The following is a 14,755-nucleotide window of genomic DNA, read 5'->3' as shown; positions in this document are numbered from 1 at the left end:
TCTGTTTGTTGTGTTACAGGACTTAACAAAGTCTCAAACTGCTCATGCTGATGAACTGTCTAAAGCACAAAGGCCTGCTGTTTTTGCAGATGTGAACATCTGTTTGGCATCAGCTTTTAGCTACCAGAAGAGAACACAGGAACTGCAGGGAAAAGAGATTACCAAGGCTGGTGAGTTTCTTCTACCAAGATGTCATGTGTCCTTCACTTAGTGTGTTCCTCAGTCGATAAAGGTCTAATATAAATAATTAAAATGTGAGCATTTCTAGATTTTATGACACAGTTTGAAAACAGAAAGCAGTTAGCTTTGGATCCTATCTACCACCCTAACCTTTAATGTAAACTCAGGTCTGGTTAATATTTGAAGTTCAGGCACACTGGTTTCTGCAGAGGTATTAAATGCTGCTCATGTAATCTCTAAAAGATGTTAACTCCTAAAGGTACAAAAGCAGAGTGTTTGATGGACATCTGGGGAAATGGCTTAACACTTAAAATCTAATTTTTTCAGACAGCTTGATTGCCCCAAGATGCTCCCTTTTTCCTGAGCAGAATAGTGCTTTAGTGGACCAAGAGGCATCAACCAGTCTACAGCCAGTTGCACAGGACAGAAATCATGATGCAGCTTCCGAACTCCAGGCAACCCTCAGTGTCAGCGATGTGGATGACAGCCTCTGTAGCTTTGAAATCAATGAAATCTTTGCCAGTTTTCCAGAACTTCATGAAGACTTCCTGGAAGAAGGAGCTGGTTTAGGTCAAACTCTAAAGGATGAAAAAAGGCAGCAAAAGGAAAAAGATAAGGCTACCCTCAGTGACCTGTATGTGGCCCCAGGAGTGCACTGTGAGGAAAGGCCAGTTTATGAGGAAGGTGCCATTTCAGAATCGGGTACAGAGTACACTAGAGAAGAGGAGGAGAAGATAAGTGAGGCTTCTGACCTATTCATACCGGCACAGGTGAGAGGAGATGTTGGGAAAAGAATGAGTAGTCTGCCTCAAAATGAGCAGCACATCAGCAAATGTGTCCTTAATGTTAAAATTTTGCAAAGCATGTTGCAGCAGGCAGCAGATTCCCTGTGCAGAATAGAGGAGGAACTGGACAAATTAGAGGCCACTGAAAAGCAAAAGAAGCTGTTCCAAGAAATCAGAACAAATCAGCTTTCCAAGCAAAATTTTCAAGAAAGACACTGGAACAGATCTGATGATACTTCCCAAAATACCAGTAGCCCTTTTTCTGGAGTTAATATTTTTTTATGGAAGCCTATAGGCCCACCATCAAGTCATTATACTCCACCACTCATGACATGTCAGGCACAGGGAGCGTTGGGTGGAGACAGTTTCCAAGCTGTTTCAAAGACAGCGAAGGAGTTGGAGGCAATTCAAAATGAAAAGTGGGAGTCCTGTTACGAGACGAGTAAGAGTAAAAATGGAAACAACTATCATGATCTCAGCTTCAGTGCAGTGAAAGGCCTGGATGATCAAATGAGCCTAGACCGTGAGGTAAAGTGTTGAGCAGGACGACTGCTTGTCCCTTCTGTATTCCTTAGCAGGTAAAGAGACGTAGTTATGGATGTTGTCCAAGTGGAGGGATGAATCTGTCTTTTAAAATATATGCACATACCATATGCATTACGTATAGGAATGAAAATAGTCAACTCAGCGGTGCAATGGCATTATTTCTTCTTTCTCCACACCTCCCCCAGCAAAATACTAGTCCAGTGGCTCAGGAGGGAATAAAATCCTGTACTAAAATGGAGGTGGGGTTGTCAGGGAAAGGACAAGCAGAGAAAGATTTTTATGTTTAGTTATGGAGATCTAAGCTGTCATTAGTAGGGACTTGTAGATCATTTTCATTCTTAAATATAAGCACTTGACATGCTTAACCCAAAGAGAAAGAGAGAAATTCATGTACTTAGCTGCTGTGGGAATAATCTTGAGTCATTTAGGTCCTCTCATTCCCCTGGGAACTATGTGTTACGACAGTCTGCCTGCATACATATGAAACCTGCTATAAATCCAGGGCAGAGCTTTTACTAGGCTAAGGCCTGGAGTTGTCATTCTTCCTCATGAGCAGCGCTACTAAAATACAACCCAGGAAATCAAGGTTGCACGGTCTGGTTGTCTGGTTGTTAGTATACCTCATAGGCAGCTCAACTAGTAATTACCAGAATGCTCAACGTGTGCTGAATCATGGCTTGTTGGACTCATTTCAGCCTTTACTCCCACATGTATCTGTAAGATGCAAAAAAAAGTTCAACTTGCAGTGTCGGAGAGGAGGTGATTCACATTCTGCAGCAAGTGGAAGTGAAGAAGAGAGGTGGTGAGTTCTGATTGTCTCCATAGAAGAGTTAACTCTAACAGATTCATCTCGATACAGCCACTGTCAAAAGCAGACACATCCAGGATGGCATTACATGTTTTTCAGTAAGGCAAAAGCCATCTGTCCAGTTAGGACCTACTGTGAGGCATTGTCAGCTGCAGAGCTGACAGGGTAACTGCTGCCACAGGGCGGTTGCTTTCAGAGTGGTGTTCAGACAGATTCCAAATGCCTCTCTGATGGAGGTCAGTGGTCCAAAACTGTAACGGTGCCTAAGGAGAGCAATCTAACGGGTTACTAGTAAGGGTAGTTCTCCTCTCTCTGCACAGCCTCATTCAATTTTCAGTAGAAATACTTTGGCTTTCATAGGTGTAGGACTAGGACCTGTGTTAGGGGCTGTGGGAACAGAACGGTCTTGCTAAACCCAGTGACAACAAAGCATATGTTACTTCGTTATGTTTGCTGTGCTTTTTAATGTCGTCCCTTTGTATTTCTAAGTATGGGTGGAAAGTACATGTTAAAAGTACCTGGCAAAACTTGAGCAAATGAGTGTATCTTATTAGTGGAAAGATGGGACAGGCTGGGCCAAATCAGTTGGGAAAACTGTTGCAGTTTTTCAGTTGATTCGTGGCCCAGCTGGATCAGTGAGGCCCTTTGATAAAGGACATCGGTGGTTAGAACATCAATACGCCAGATGCTGACATGTGATCGGTCAAGGGAACGAACGCTGGATTGGAATTGGGTTGGTGGTAGATGGTTGTTATCCAAGTTGGAAGTTGTGAATATCTACAGTTGTCCACTGATCACCTCACTGACCTGAATAAAACACATCCACATAGCACTCATTGGCTGTCAGTGTTTGTATAGCTATATCACCTGAAGGCAGTTGGCAGCTTTTGAAATCTAGAATTTAATGTACAGCTTGTCTGGTCAATCTGAAATAGAGCTAAATAACTGCTTTCTAACCTTCTGATGGCTCAGTCTGGTAGTTCTGCTGAGTTCTTAGAACATGTGTGCTCTCAGCCTTTTAACATTAAAATATCTTCCAGTCTTTTACTGACTGGGGAATACTTAACACAATTCGCTTGTGCATTAACAGAGTTTGATGCATTTCATAACAACTTATTATAGGTGCTATCCGAAATCAAGATCTGAAATTTACAGTACAAAAATAAGTGAGGAGAGAAGGATGATGCAATCAGAATGGAGGAGTAAGTAAATCAGTGTTAACTTGGCATTAATGTTAGCAAGTCTTATTGCAGCGCAGCATGTTAGAACTTAACACATTTTATTACTTAAGAAAGGTCTGTGTGCCTTAATTGCTGAAGCTCTATTAGGCTCTTCTTGGCTGAAAACCGAATGAGTAGGATCCTGCGTCTTGCATGTTCAGGGCATAAAATAATCACTACCACATTAAGATGGTTTGATTCTAAAGCTCAAGGAATTTCTAGCCCTGTTTTGGAGGATGTAAGGGAGGGAGAGTTTAGAAAGGGTAGTATAGCAATGACCAGTGGATGGCAGTACAGGCATGAATAATAGAGAATGCAAACTAACAGAAATCGTTGGTGTAAAGACTTGTCCATATCAATGCGTACAGGTTTTAAGCTTTACTTAAAATGGGAGGAACCTGTGTTTAGCTCTTTTCATGATAAATGAGTTTACAGGCTAGAACTTCAGCATTTCCAAGTCTGCAGACACAGTGAAATACAGGGAATGCTTTAAAGGTCCAGACTCTGTCGTGTGAACTGGTAATTTTGTTCTTTTTGTGTAGCTGAAGTAGAGCAAATGGCCAGAAGAGTGGCCTGGGGACAACTAGAACTTGGCTCTCCATATCTGGCCAGTGAATGTACATCTGAAAGTGAAGCAGAGAGTATAAAGGAAGCCTTTCAACATGTCACTCTTAGAGTCCAAAAAAGTCAAGACCAACAAAGATACAGGTGTCAGACAGGTGATGACGTTGAGCCTTTGGATCTGAGCAGTGAGGATACATGTGAATCTGAGGAGAGTGATCTGGAGTCTGCATTCAGGAGTTCTGGAGGTAAGGTTGGAAAACAAAAGAGAATTTCTTTTCTTTTTGTCCAGCAGATTTCAGCTTCTGTGATTGTGTTACAAGAACTGTCAGTTCTGTCTTCCAGTCTTGCCCCCACAGCAGGTCAATCGCTCAGTCTTTGGTGAACATAAATAATAGACCAAGACAAGTATTAGCTGCTAATAGGCGGAGGTAATGTCCAGTGAGCTTGGAGACCTTTCATCGTCATTTATTACCATGTATCAGCATGGGAAACCCAAAGCTTTCAACTGTATGAGTATGATTTCACACTTTATTTCTTTCAGTTGGACTACAGAGTTGTTTTTTCTGTAGCAGCATAGTTGGGTAGTGCTTCTGTAATAGTTACGGATAAAGGAACAGGGAAAGCTTCGCATGCCGAGATTAATGATGTGAGCATTTAAATGTCATTATTTCTCTGTTTCTGAGAGACAATGTGGTTTTACTGTCTACTCTCATTGATATTCCATCCGTGGTTCAGATCGCTCACTTCATATTATTTTTTGCCTAATAATTTTGTTCCATTCTGACGTCCTAGGGGGAAGTTGCCAGTCGCCATCGCAGGATGAACAAGCGGAGTCTGGAATAGCCATTCATAAGAATTCAGTCCTCCTTCAACCAGTTGAGAATCTCTCTAGAGTATGTGTAGTAATCCAAGAAGTCTAGTTGCAGCTAGTTATCTGTAAAACAGTTTAGCCTGGTCTCTCCAGGTTGCACACTGAACTACCACCACAGCTGATTTTTCAGTTGTGATCTGACTAACAATCCCTTGTCCTCCTCCCCGCCCTTTTTTGGTTTGGTTCTACAAACCATCAAGGTAATGTAAGGAGCAGGAGGTGGGTTGAAACTCAGAGAGATCAAATTAAACATAATTTCAGTTTGATGCAGTATTGTTTAACATTATTGACTAAAATGTATATTCTTTAACGGAGGGTGGAGAAAGCCTCTCAAATGACGATGTCTTTCACAGGTGCATTCAAGGGAATTACACTGTTCCCTTAATTCATCTGCCGATGTGTCTGAAGAAGTCTTGACTCCTAATCCTGATACTTTCCTTCCTCCTGCTGCTCAGGGAAGTTCAGAACTAGAGGTAAAAGTAACAGAAAAGACCAGAATGAAGTCTGTGTCAAGAACTTTGTATGTAAGTTACACAAGATGTGGTTTTATTATGCTCCCATTTAATTTCAAGAAGTGCTGTAGAAAATGGGAGAATGACAGCTTTTATTCTTTTCTTTTGAAATAATATCTACAAATAAAGACTTATCTAAAAGTAAGAGAATTCTAACCTCGTTCCTTTAAAACACACACACCCCACACACAGCTTACCCCCCAAAAAAAACCAACCCCAAAACAACCCTAACACAAAATACCAAAACAAAACAAAAAAAACCCAAAACCAAAACAAACCAACTAAAACCCCACAAACATGCAGACTCCCAAAACACCAGGGCATGTTTTATTAATTTGTTTACTAGGAAATTCCATAATCTATGGCTGAGAAAAGTCTTAGGCAGTTGATAATCCTGGCCTTTCCTTCACAGCTCTATCAATTACAGTACTCAATAGCCTTAAAACAACCTTCATTCCTTCCTTGGAAGATTTGAAACTACTGCATGGATACTTATGTGGTTTCATACTAATGTATGAAATTACTGTTAAATCCAATCCATGCTGTTTGCCGATAAGTTAATCTCTCCATTCTGATTATTGTGAACATCATCCTGTGAGAGTTGTCCTACTCTTGACAGCCTGCCTGTGAGAAAGTGAATTAGCTTCCTTTTTTTTTTGCCCCCTTCAGACCTCAGATGCTGAGGACAAATTAGAAGACGCCTGTGAAGGATTTTTACAGAAACAGTTACCTGAAGATGCAGGATCAGGTATTGAGGGTTCAGGTAAATGTGCTCTCTTTTTTTGAAGGTCCTTTGAGTCAGGTAGATGGAGTCTTGTTGCACTTACATTTTTGTCAGCAGCACTCCTGTCAGAAGGCTGGAGCTTGGTTTTGTTCAGGGTTGCTTGGTCTCTTATTCCCCATTATTTTAGTGAGAGTTCAGGATACTCAGGATTTTGGAAGATGAGGTTTGGGTTTTGCAGTCACTGAAATATTGGTGAGTGCAATGATTATATACTTGCTGTGTTTCAGTTAAAAAAAACCCCAAACAACCTTTTTGTTTTTACCCTAGGGCTAAGTTTAATCTTTTTTTGCAACTCGCTCTGGTGCTGGGAACTGAATTAGAATTGTATTTACACATTAATATTCTTGTTGCTAGAGGATCTGGAGCTCAAAACTGTAAGAGCTGACATTGTGTGTGTGCAGAGTAAAGGAAGGATCATTGTTGTTTCTCTAGTCTGTTGCCTCTCAGCTCAAATTTGTAAATGTTGTGATATTCCCCAGTGCTTCAGTGGCTGACTGTCTGGCAGCTGGGGTATGTTTATGAAAATGCATCTTTAAAACACATTTGTCTCTTGACAACAACAAAGGTCACAAGAACTAAAAAATTTAATAAAGTTCCAATTTCCTGTTCAGTGAGTTGTGTCACTTTCTTTTGTACTTGGAAAACCCAATAACGGGGAACATTTGTTATTTGTATTCAGGAGGAAGAATACTGTTCTGCAGCACAGCAGCGCAGAACTCCGGCAGTAACACACGAGGAGTGAATCAACGTAGCCATATGCCCGTGGCCAGGTAGATGGACTTATTTTCATTGTTGCTTCAAGCATAAATTAGGTTATAAAGTGTGCTCTCTTTATTAATCCTGCTTATATATCTAATATTCAAATAAGATGCCAGTGGTGTTTTTTAATGATTGTCTACTTATCATAGTTTCTTGCCAAGAAAATATTAAAAGGACTCTCACAAGTCTCATGGGGTTTTGTCTTTTACAGTGTTTGGGGTTTTTTTGTTTGCTTAATGAGGGAGCTAAAATGGGAAAAATAAGTCATGTATATATTACAATTCCTTTTACACTGATAAGCCACAGTATTAAACAGAGCAAAGATAATGCAAATTAAGACTTCAGTCATCTGTTTTAATTTTGTTGTACTTTTGTGTTGGAGCACAAGTGGCATGAAGATCATGAGTGTTCCCCTCCTGTGGGAAGAATCCCAGTGCAAGTATGCTCACTGCATCTTGCCTGCAGGTAACATTAGGCCATGCTTGGAGACTCGTGGTCTCATCTGTCAAACATCAGGTGATTATATCCAGTATTTTTCTAAATTTGACATTCTACTTGTATGCAGATGTGGGCCAGAATCTGCACCTCACGTGGCAAGGGGTGCTTTCACTTAAAGAGAAACAGTCTTTGCCCTGGAGGTCTTTCAGCAGTGGCTTTCAGGCCTAAAAGCCCCTTCCCTCGCTGTAGCTCAGCTTCCCTTTTGTTCCTCCAGAGTTAGCAGCCACTTGCTTTCTCCAGTGTAGAAGTGAGAGCTGCTTCTACTGTCTGTGAGCGTTGTACTCTCTCCCCTCCGCTGGAGGAACTGAGGTGTCAGAGGTGGGCAGCAAGCGTGTAAATACTTGGCCTTAAGGTAAAAGATAATGGGTTTTGTTGCTCCCTTCCCTTAGGGACTGAGCTTTTGCCAGCAGGACAGAGAGGACTGTTGCTCTCTGACCATCTGACTAATCCCCTCTGAATGCCTCTTTGACCTTGAATGGGTTTGTTACAGTTTGAGAGAATACCTTACGATGCAGACCAATCCAAAGATGGTACAACAGTGCAGTGATATATAATTATAGATTTTTATTTAACATGCAGTTTGAAAACTGAAAATGTCAATTAGAAGTTTTCTCCTTGCCGGATACCAATACATAATGTGCTTAAAAAGGCATTTTTCTCCTAGTACTCTCCAACTAATAAGGTTTTAAGTAAAAATTTTTTATGAGATGCAGTCTACCTCAGAGAGAAGGTAGTCCTATAAACTTTTTGAGAGAGAGGAAACTAAATACATTTATTTTCAGAATTCTCTGAATGTGGATAAAGGATCAATGAATATGACCTTTTTTTTCCCACATTCCAGTGTTGAAGCAGCACAAGAAGCCATACTGTGGGAGCCACAGGAAGAATGCAAAGAAAGAGATGAGTAAGAGCCACAGACCATTTGATATCAAAACTAGCAAGCTGGTCATTATCGTTGTAACAAGTTCTGTGTTGATGCAAAACAGGAAGATGAGACAGACCAAAGCTGAGGGAGAGACTACCTGAAATACTGAAAGAATATTTTCTTGTGATAAATTGTGAGATTGGTATAAGAGCTATCACATACAGTTGCCCTTAGTTTGAAATACTTTCGTATTGATAAGTAATTAACTTAGTGTTGGTCTGGGTGTGCTTCTTCACATCAAAGTGTTCGGTTTCCTTGTTTCTTCTGTCCATATTACACAGAAGAAATAAAATTACTTTAAAGAGCAAGTCGTTAGTATGTAGCTAAATAAATTTTATTACAGAAATGGTCTGGTGATTGAGATTGTCAGCAAAAATTTGCAGAAGAGGCTTGTGACTTAACTAGTAAAGTTAATTTCTTTTTACGAATAATGAAGATTTGCATAGAAATTACTGACTTGGTAACAGTAGACATCTGTTCATTTCATGGTCTTGTGAGGACAGTGTAACCCAGGGTATATCTGCAGAAGATGTTGGTTTGCTTAATATAATCCCAGTTCTGCAGCCACTTAGGGGTTTTTGTAACTTGAGTGGACATCACTGTCTGTGCAGATCTTTAGTAGTTTCAGTTTACCCGAGTAATTCTTCTAAAGGCTCTTAAGACCTATATGTAGCCTTAATTAATGGATCATTAATTTTTTGTTAAACCTTGAGGTCTTCCCGTGGCTTTGGAGAGAATTTTCTACCTAGTGGTTCACATTTGAAGTCCTTGCCCTTTCTGGAGGCAGTTTCCTGAGTTTGCTTTTATAGGAGAATTATTAAAATTAAGATATCCTGTAAAGGAAGGGAAAGCAAATAATTAACATCATCTGTCTCTGCAAGATTATTCAAGATGGTGATCTTTAGCCTTCCAAGAATTCTGTGGGAAGTTTTCAAAGGGAATGTCTCTATTCCTTCTGGAAAACTAGACTTGAAAATTAAAATTTAAAGAACCTGAAAATAGCAGAATTCAGTGATTCACAAGTGTAAGAAGCGGCTATTCTAACTGTCAGAACATCTTTCAATACTTCAGATCAGCGACAGATATTCAGGATTTGTCAAGTATCCCCTACGAGCAAGAGAACTACTGCGGGGATATAGACTGTAAAACGCCCAGAGCGAGTCATGCGCCCACGAGCATCAGCACTCCGCTCAGCTCAGGTAACTGCAGGGAGGGAAGAAGGCAGGACCAGTGAATTACTCGGCTTTTCTATGCCAGGAGTCAGACCTTTCAGCCAAGACTTGGTAATGTAAAATCGTTGATGTGAATCATGGAAACTCCATTCTCATAGTACCAACGCAGAAATGTCAGGCTTGGAGTAAGAAACCACAAGAAATGCTGTACCTCTTGTGTGAGATCTCGTTGTTTTGGTCCGGATGGTTACAACGTTGTAGTTAGAGCCTGCTTGGTCCAGAGAAACCTCTAACATAGGGAAATCTCTAACATAGAACTGAGGGAGAACTTGCAGGGCCACAGCTGAAAAATCCCGAATCAGAAAGGTCTCTGAAAGATAATTACTTGGTAGTTAATGGTAGCCTTCATAAATCAGAAATTGTTTTAGACATTTAAAATTGATTTAGAGGGATACAGGTAGATTTTAGCATTTTAAAGACAGACAATGTAATAAGCACTTAGTATGTTTTGAGTGTTGATGAAGTCTCAATGTTTGTTGAACTTCGGTGTTGTTTAAGAGCAATGAATTATCATTTGCTTTGTACTTTCATTAATTCAGTGTAATACAGTAGCCAGAATTTCTCAGTTGGCAAAGTTTTGCATAAATAACATCTGAGATTGAACTCCTGGGTAATGGTTTGGACTTCTGCATAGACATAATTTGCGGACAATAATTTCTGAGTTGCCTGTGCAGTTACCTGTTCAAATACAAGAAACCTTTTTCTGCTTCTGTTGGAATGTGACCAAGACAGAAAAAAAATCCAAAAATCACTCTCCAGCTTTGAGATAATCTTTTTCTTTTTTTTTTTTTTAATTCCAGAAGAAAAAATTCCAGTAGCCTTTGAGAAATACAAACACTACCATGAAGTAGCTTCAGATTCTTCCTTTCGCAGTTCTCAAGAGATCTCTTCTGCAGAGTCCAGGACATTCACTACAGCCTACGAAGAGGGAAGGAGCACTGAAATTCCCTCTGGTGCTTCAGGAGTGTGCTTATCAGAATTGAATGAGCCTGTAAGTCTAGAAAATATACCTTATGCCAGTCATTCTTTAAGATATCTTAAAACTACTTTTCCTTAAAATAAATGTGAGGTGAGAAGCACAGAAATATTTCAAGGTCTTTGTGAGTATTTTGGAATCCTGGATCTGTTGACATAATGACAAAAGTTCTGATTGATCTCAAAGCAGTCAGTGTGCGCCACTGATGATAAAGAGTTGGCTTCCCCTTACTCCTAATGTTACATAAATGTTGACCACCATCAAAAGGGCCTTGCCTGCCCTCCACCCTTTCCCTGGCCATAAAGAATTGCCATTTCCCAGCATTGGATCCAGTAATCTTGGAACACCAAAGTGGTAAGTATCAGCAAAATGATTGGGTAGAAGGGGGGCGGGGTGTTGGGAGAGGGGGGATTTATCAGTTGGTCTTCTGGTAAGGCAACAGCAGGTTGCTTCTCTGAACTGCTCTGAATTCACAAGTGACTTGTGAACTGTAGGCTTTTGACTATGTGGAAGTGGGGAATAAACTTGAATTAAAACAAATACGTGTGCATTGTGTTCAAGTATGTAAGTTTTCACGTGAAACTGAAGAGTTCTCAAAACTTAGTGGGGGGGAGTACGTAAATGAGTGATTCCTTGCAGAAGAAAACTAAGGTGGAAGCCTCCATCTAGTAGTTTGGAAGCAAGTAAATGTTCAGGAAGCCCTTGCATTAGGGGATTAAGTTTGTCCTTTTTATGCACAGATGTGGCATAACGTTATCAACTTTGCTGCATCAAAAAATCCTCTCTCTTTGGAGTTGACAATTTCCAAGGTCACTGTAGTGGTTTGCAGTAATCTTTTTGGAACTGAAGGTTTTCTGGAGCCACAGCATTATCTTAACTCTCTTTTCAGACAGTTATATATAAAGTAGTTGCCTTTATGCCTTTCTTATTGATGGGGTTGTCATTTAAAGATTAAATTCAAGTTTGTTCAACCAGAACAGTAATGACTGCATTCATTGTCATCAGGTCAGGTCTGTGTCTTTCTGCTTGCATAGCAGACAGTTGGAATTCGTTAAGCCCATTAACAGTGCAGTGCTGCCTTGACTGGCTCTGTGGAGATATTTGATTGTGTCACTTTCTTGTCTAAAATCTTAGTCTAGGATTAAGGGCATGAAGTACCTGTTTCCATTTTGAGGACAGTGAGGACTTGGCTATGATTACAAATTTGTGATTTTTGTGGCTCTTTTGGTGTGCCTGGCTTTAATAATTAAAGATTCAAATCAGAGAATGGGAACTTAAGAGACGTCAGAACTCTCCTTTCAGAGAATTCCCACCCAGAGTGTCGAAATGGACAGAGATTACATAGCTGACAGTATCTTATGGCTGGCTAAAAGATGAGTGCACAGCAGCCTGTGCAAAATTCTTGACACATCTGGCTTACCTGGATGCTACCTCTGTTTTCATATTCTGAACTGACTAAAGAGCTTATTTAAAAATTTAATCGTCAACTAAGGCTTTAATTAAGGCCTTACCTAATTTTGGATTTAGTGTGTTGAAGGGGGGGATTGAAGACCAACAGTTCTTCAGTTTACTTCCTTGTGTTTCATTCTGTATGCTCTTACACAGGATGGGTTGCCAGTAGTTGCTTCATCCCTGAGAAGCACCAGGAAGGCACCTGGTAAGTCTCTTAACTCTGCACCAGCCCAAACAGAATGGTCAATAAATGGAGAAACAGATTTGAAAGGAAATTTTGCAGGTTTGTTTTTTTATTTCCTCCTGGGCATCTCTTTTTATAGGGATAAATAGGTTTGTGTGCTATGGCTGTGTATGGCTAGTGGCAGTTAGGTTATGGATTTTGTGTTTGTACCTGCAGACTAAGCACTCTGACCTCTAATCAATCTGTGTTTGAAGTGTAAATGTTACTGGCCTAAAATCTGCAATACAGGATTGAGAACTGAAGGTGTAAGTCTAGCTGTAAATGATTTTTCCATTATGAAATTATTTAAGGATATTTGATAAAATGTGAATGAGCCTGGCCCGTGCAGGTTGACAAATGAAGTATGTCAGCAAGATGCTGTCATAATGTAAGCCTATATCACAGTTATTAAGGATTAATCAATGGTAATTAGCTAGACTTTTTTTTCTCTCTCAGCGCTCTCACAGGCATCTAACCACTTCATTGATGAGCTGCCTCCACCACCCCAAGAGCTGCTGGATGAAATTGGTAAGAGGCACTTTGCCCAGAATGGTACGAAGCTTGCCAGCTGTGTTCAATCCGGATTTCTCCCAAATCTTTCACTACTAAAATACACAAGAGCTTCCAAATTAGTTGCCATCAGGTCGATGATTAGGAAGTTAGGCATCAACAGTTTAAATAACTGGCAGTTATTGAAGTTAGTCCTTGAAGTTTCTGCATTTCACGTAATGGTTGGTTGCTGCTGATGACAGGAGCTGGCCTATTGAGTGCAGACGAAATTTAACACTAAGACGAATTTTGTGTAGACTGAATTTTTCAAAGGTATCCCAGAGCAATGCACGTTCTCCGTTAAAACAAATGCAAGCTGGGCCGCCGCATCCCTCGGGTTTCTTTGCAGAGCTTAGACTCAGCTATTTACGTTTCTTTTTGTAATCACATACATCTTCAGACAGAACACAGTGTAAAAACTCTGCATTGTTTTCCCTGGTGTGTGTTATGGAAGAATTTCCTTTGGTTATTCAGCTATAAACTCTTTCTAAACTAATACCAGACATTGGGATGATTAAATGTATTTAGGTCCTATGCTCTTTTCGAGGTGAGGCACCCAGACATATTCCAATCTTTTTATTTCCTCATTCACCAAAACAAGGACATCTGGAGTCTGGCATCAAGTGAATAAATAATGGTCAGAGACAATTTGTAGGATTAATATATGAACTAATTATCGATTATATAAAATTCTTCATCTAGGTTTGGATGGATGAAGTAATATGGTACTTCAGGTTGTATAGAGTCAATTTAGAGAGAGTATTTAAATCAATAAGGAAATACACTGTTATTAACAGGATATTTAAAGCAGCAAGATTCCATCGCTGAAGACTTTAAAGAGAAGGGATTGTATGACTGGAGAGTGCAAATGAACGGTTAGTTGATCATAGTCCTAACGCAGAGAGTGCAGGTAGAAAATCACGTTTGCATTGCTGCAGAATTACCCTGAATACTTGTCACTGTATGTTCAGCTATACCATAAACTTCAATTTTTAGCGCTTTTTTTGTGGTTCAGCAGAAATTTGAGAGGATTTTCCCTTTCTTGGTAAGGTTGTATGCCGTGTTTTCACAAATAGTACCCACTTCACCAGTGTTTGCTGGGTTTCTCTGTGTATTCGCTCTCTAAAGTCTACAGGGATCGGGGGTGGAAGGCTTACAGGCCTGAACTATCAGAATTCACCTTCTGCTTTTATTATGCCACTGTAATGCATGCTGCGTTCAAACGTAAGCGACGAAACCCACAAAAGTATAGGTGGTGGGGAGCTGATGTGGAATAGAGCCGCGGTAGGCATTCTGGGAGGAGGGTGGTTCAGCTGAGAAAGTGGCCAGGGCACACTAACTGCTTCTGTTTCTTACTCACCATAATGGAATAATGCCTCTGATCTCATGGTGTAAGAAAATAGCATCCACTGGGGTAATCAATATTGTATTTCCTGTGCTGTTACAAAGATACCAAAGATAGCAATAGTGAATCTTTGTGCTTCTGAAACTGCAAATAGTAATAAGTGGGAATAATTTTTAGATGTACAGCAAGTAATGTCGGAGGAGCAGAAAGCCTAAATCTTTATAGGCTCTGCATTTGTTTCCAATGAGTCAGAAAGAGAAGAGCAGTTTAAAAAAAAAAAAGACAAAAAAAAGGCAGAACATGAGTTAGTCTCTTAAAAAAAAAAAGCTTAAATAGCATAGTCACTTGAGAATCATACCAGTACTTGTTTGTGTTATCCTACAGCTTTGTTAGATCTTTTCTCATTTAAAATTGTTACCCAAAGGGTAGAAGCTACCGTGACTTTATTCATAGGAGTATCTTGGTTTTAGGTGGTAAGGAATGCCTGTATTGCTTGCTGTTCAGTCACTGTGGTTCTGTTGTATTT

General features: G+C 40.1%; 1 protein-coding gene across 1 annotated transcript in view; it reads left to right on the top strand.

Annotated features, from left to right (window-relative positions):
* The window catches only part of TEX14 (testis expressed 14, intercellular bridge forming factor), a 35,390-nt gene that overhangs the window by 16,516 nt on the left and 4,119 nt on the right, over positions 1-14,755 (top strand). Inside the window, exons 13-27 of the mRNA XM_064468256.1 lie at positions 20-170; positions 508-950; positions 2,207-2,313; positions 3,442-3,521; positions 4,082-4,348; positions 4,896-4,996; positions 5,328-5,447; positions 6,156-6,249; positions 6,950-7,040; positions 8,369-8,431; positions 9,524-9,651; positions 10,485-10,675; positions 12,266-12,317; positions 12,792-12,863; positions 13,682-13,759. Coding sequence (XP_064324326.1) covers positions 20-170; positions 508-950; positions 2,207-2,313; positions 3,442-3,521; positions 4,082-4,348; positions 4,896-4,996; positions 5,328-5,447; positions 6,156-6,249; positions 6,950-7,040; positions 8,369-8,431; positions 9,524-9,651; positions 10,485-10,675; positions 12,266-12,317; positions 12,792-12,863; positions 13,682-13,759 — 2,038 coding nt within the window. The remainder of the gene's footprint in view (positions 1-19; positions 171-507; positions 951-2,206; positions 2,314-3,441; positions 3,522-4,081; positions 4,349-4,895; positions 4,997-5,327; positions 5,448-6,155; positions 6,250-6,949; positions 7,041-8,368; positions 8,432-9,523; positions 9,652-10,484; positions 10,676-12,265; positions 12,318-12,791; positions 12,864-13,681; positions 13,760-14,755) is intronic.

This window comes from Phalacrocorax carbo, chromosome 17 (genome assembly GCF_963921805.1).
Source record: "Phalacrocorax carbo chromosome 17, bPhaCar2.1, whole genome shotgun sequence".
NCBI lineage: Eukaryota > Metazoa > Chordata > Aves > Suliformes > Phalacrocoracidae > Phalacrocorax > Phalacrocorax carbo.
Note: the sequence above shows the minus strand (reverse complement) of the source record. Positions and strands in the feature narration are given on the sequence as shown.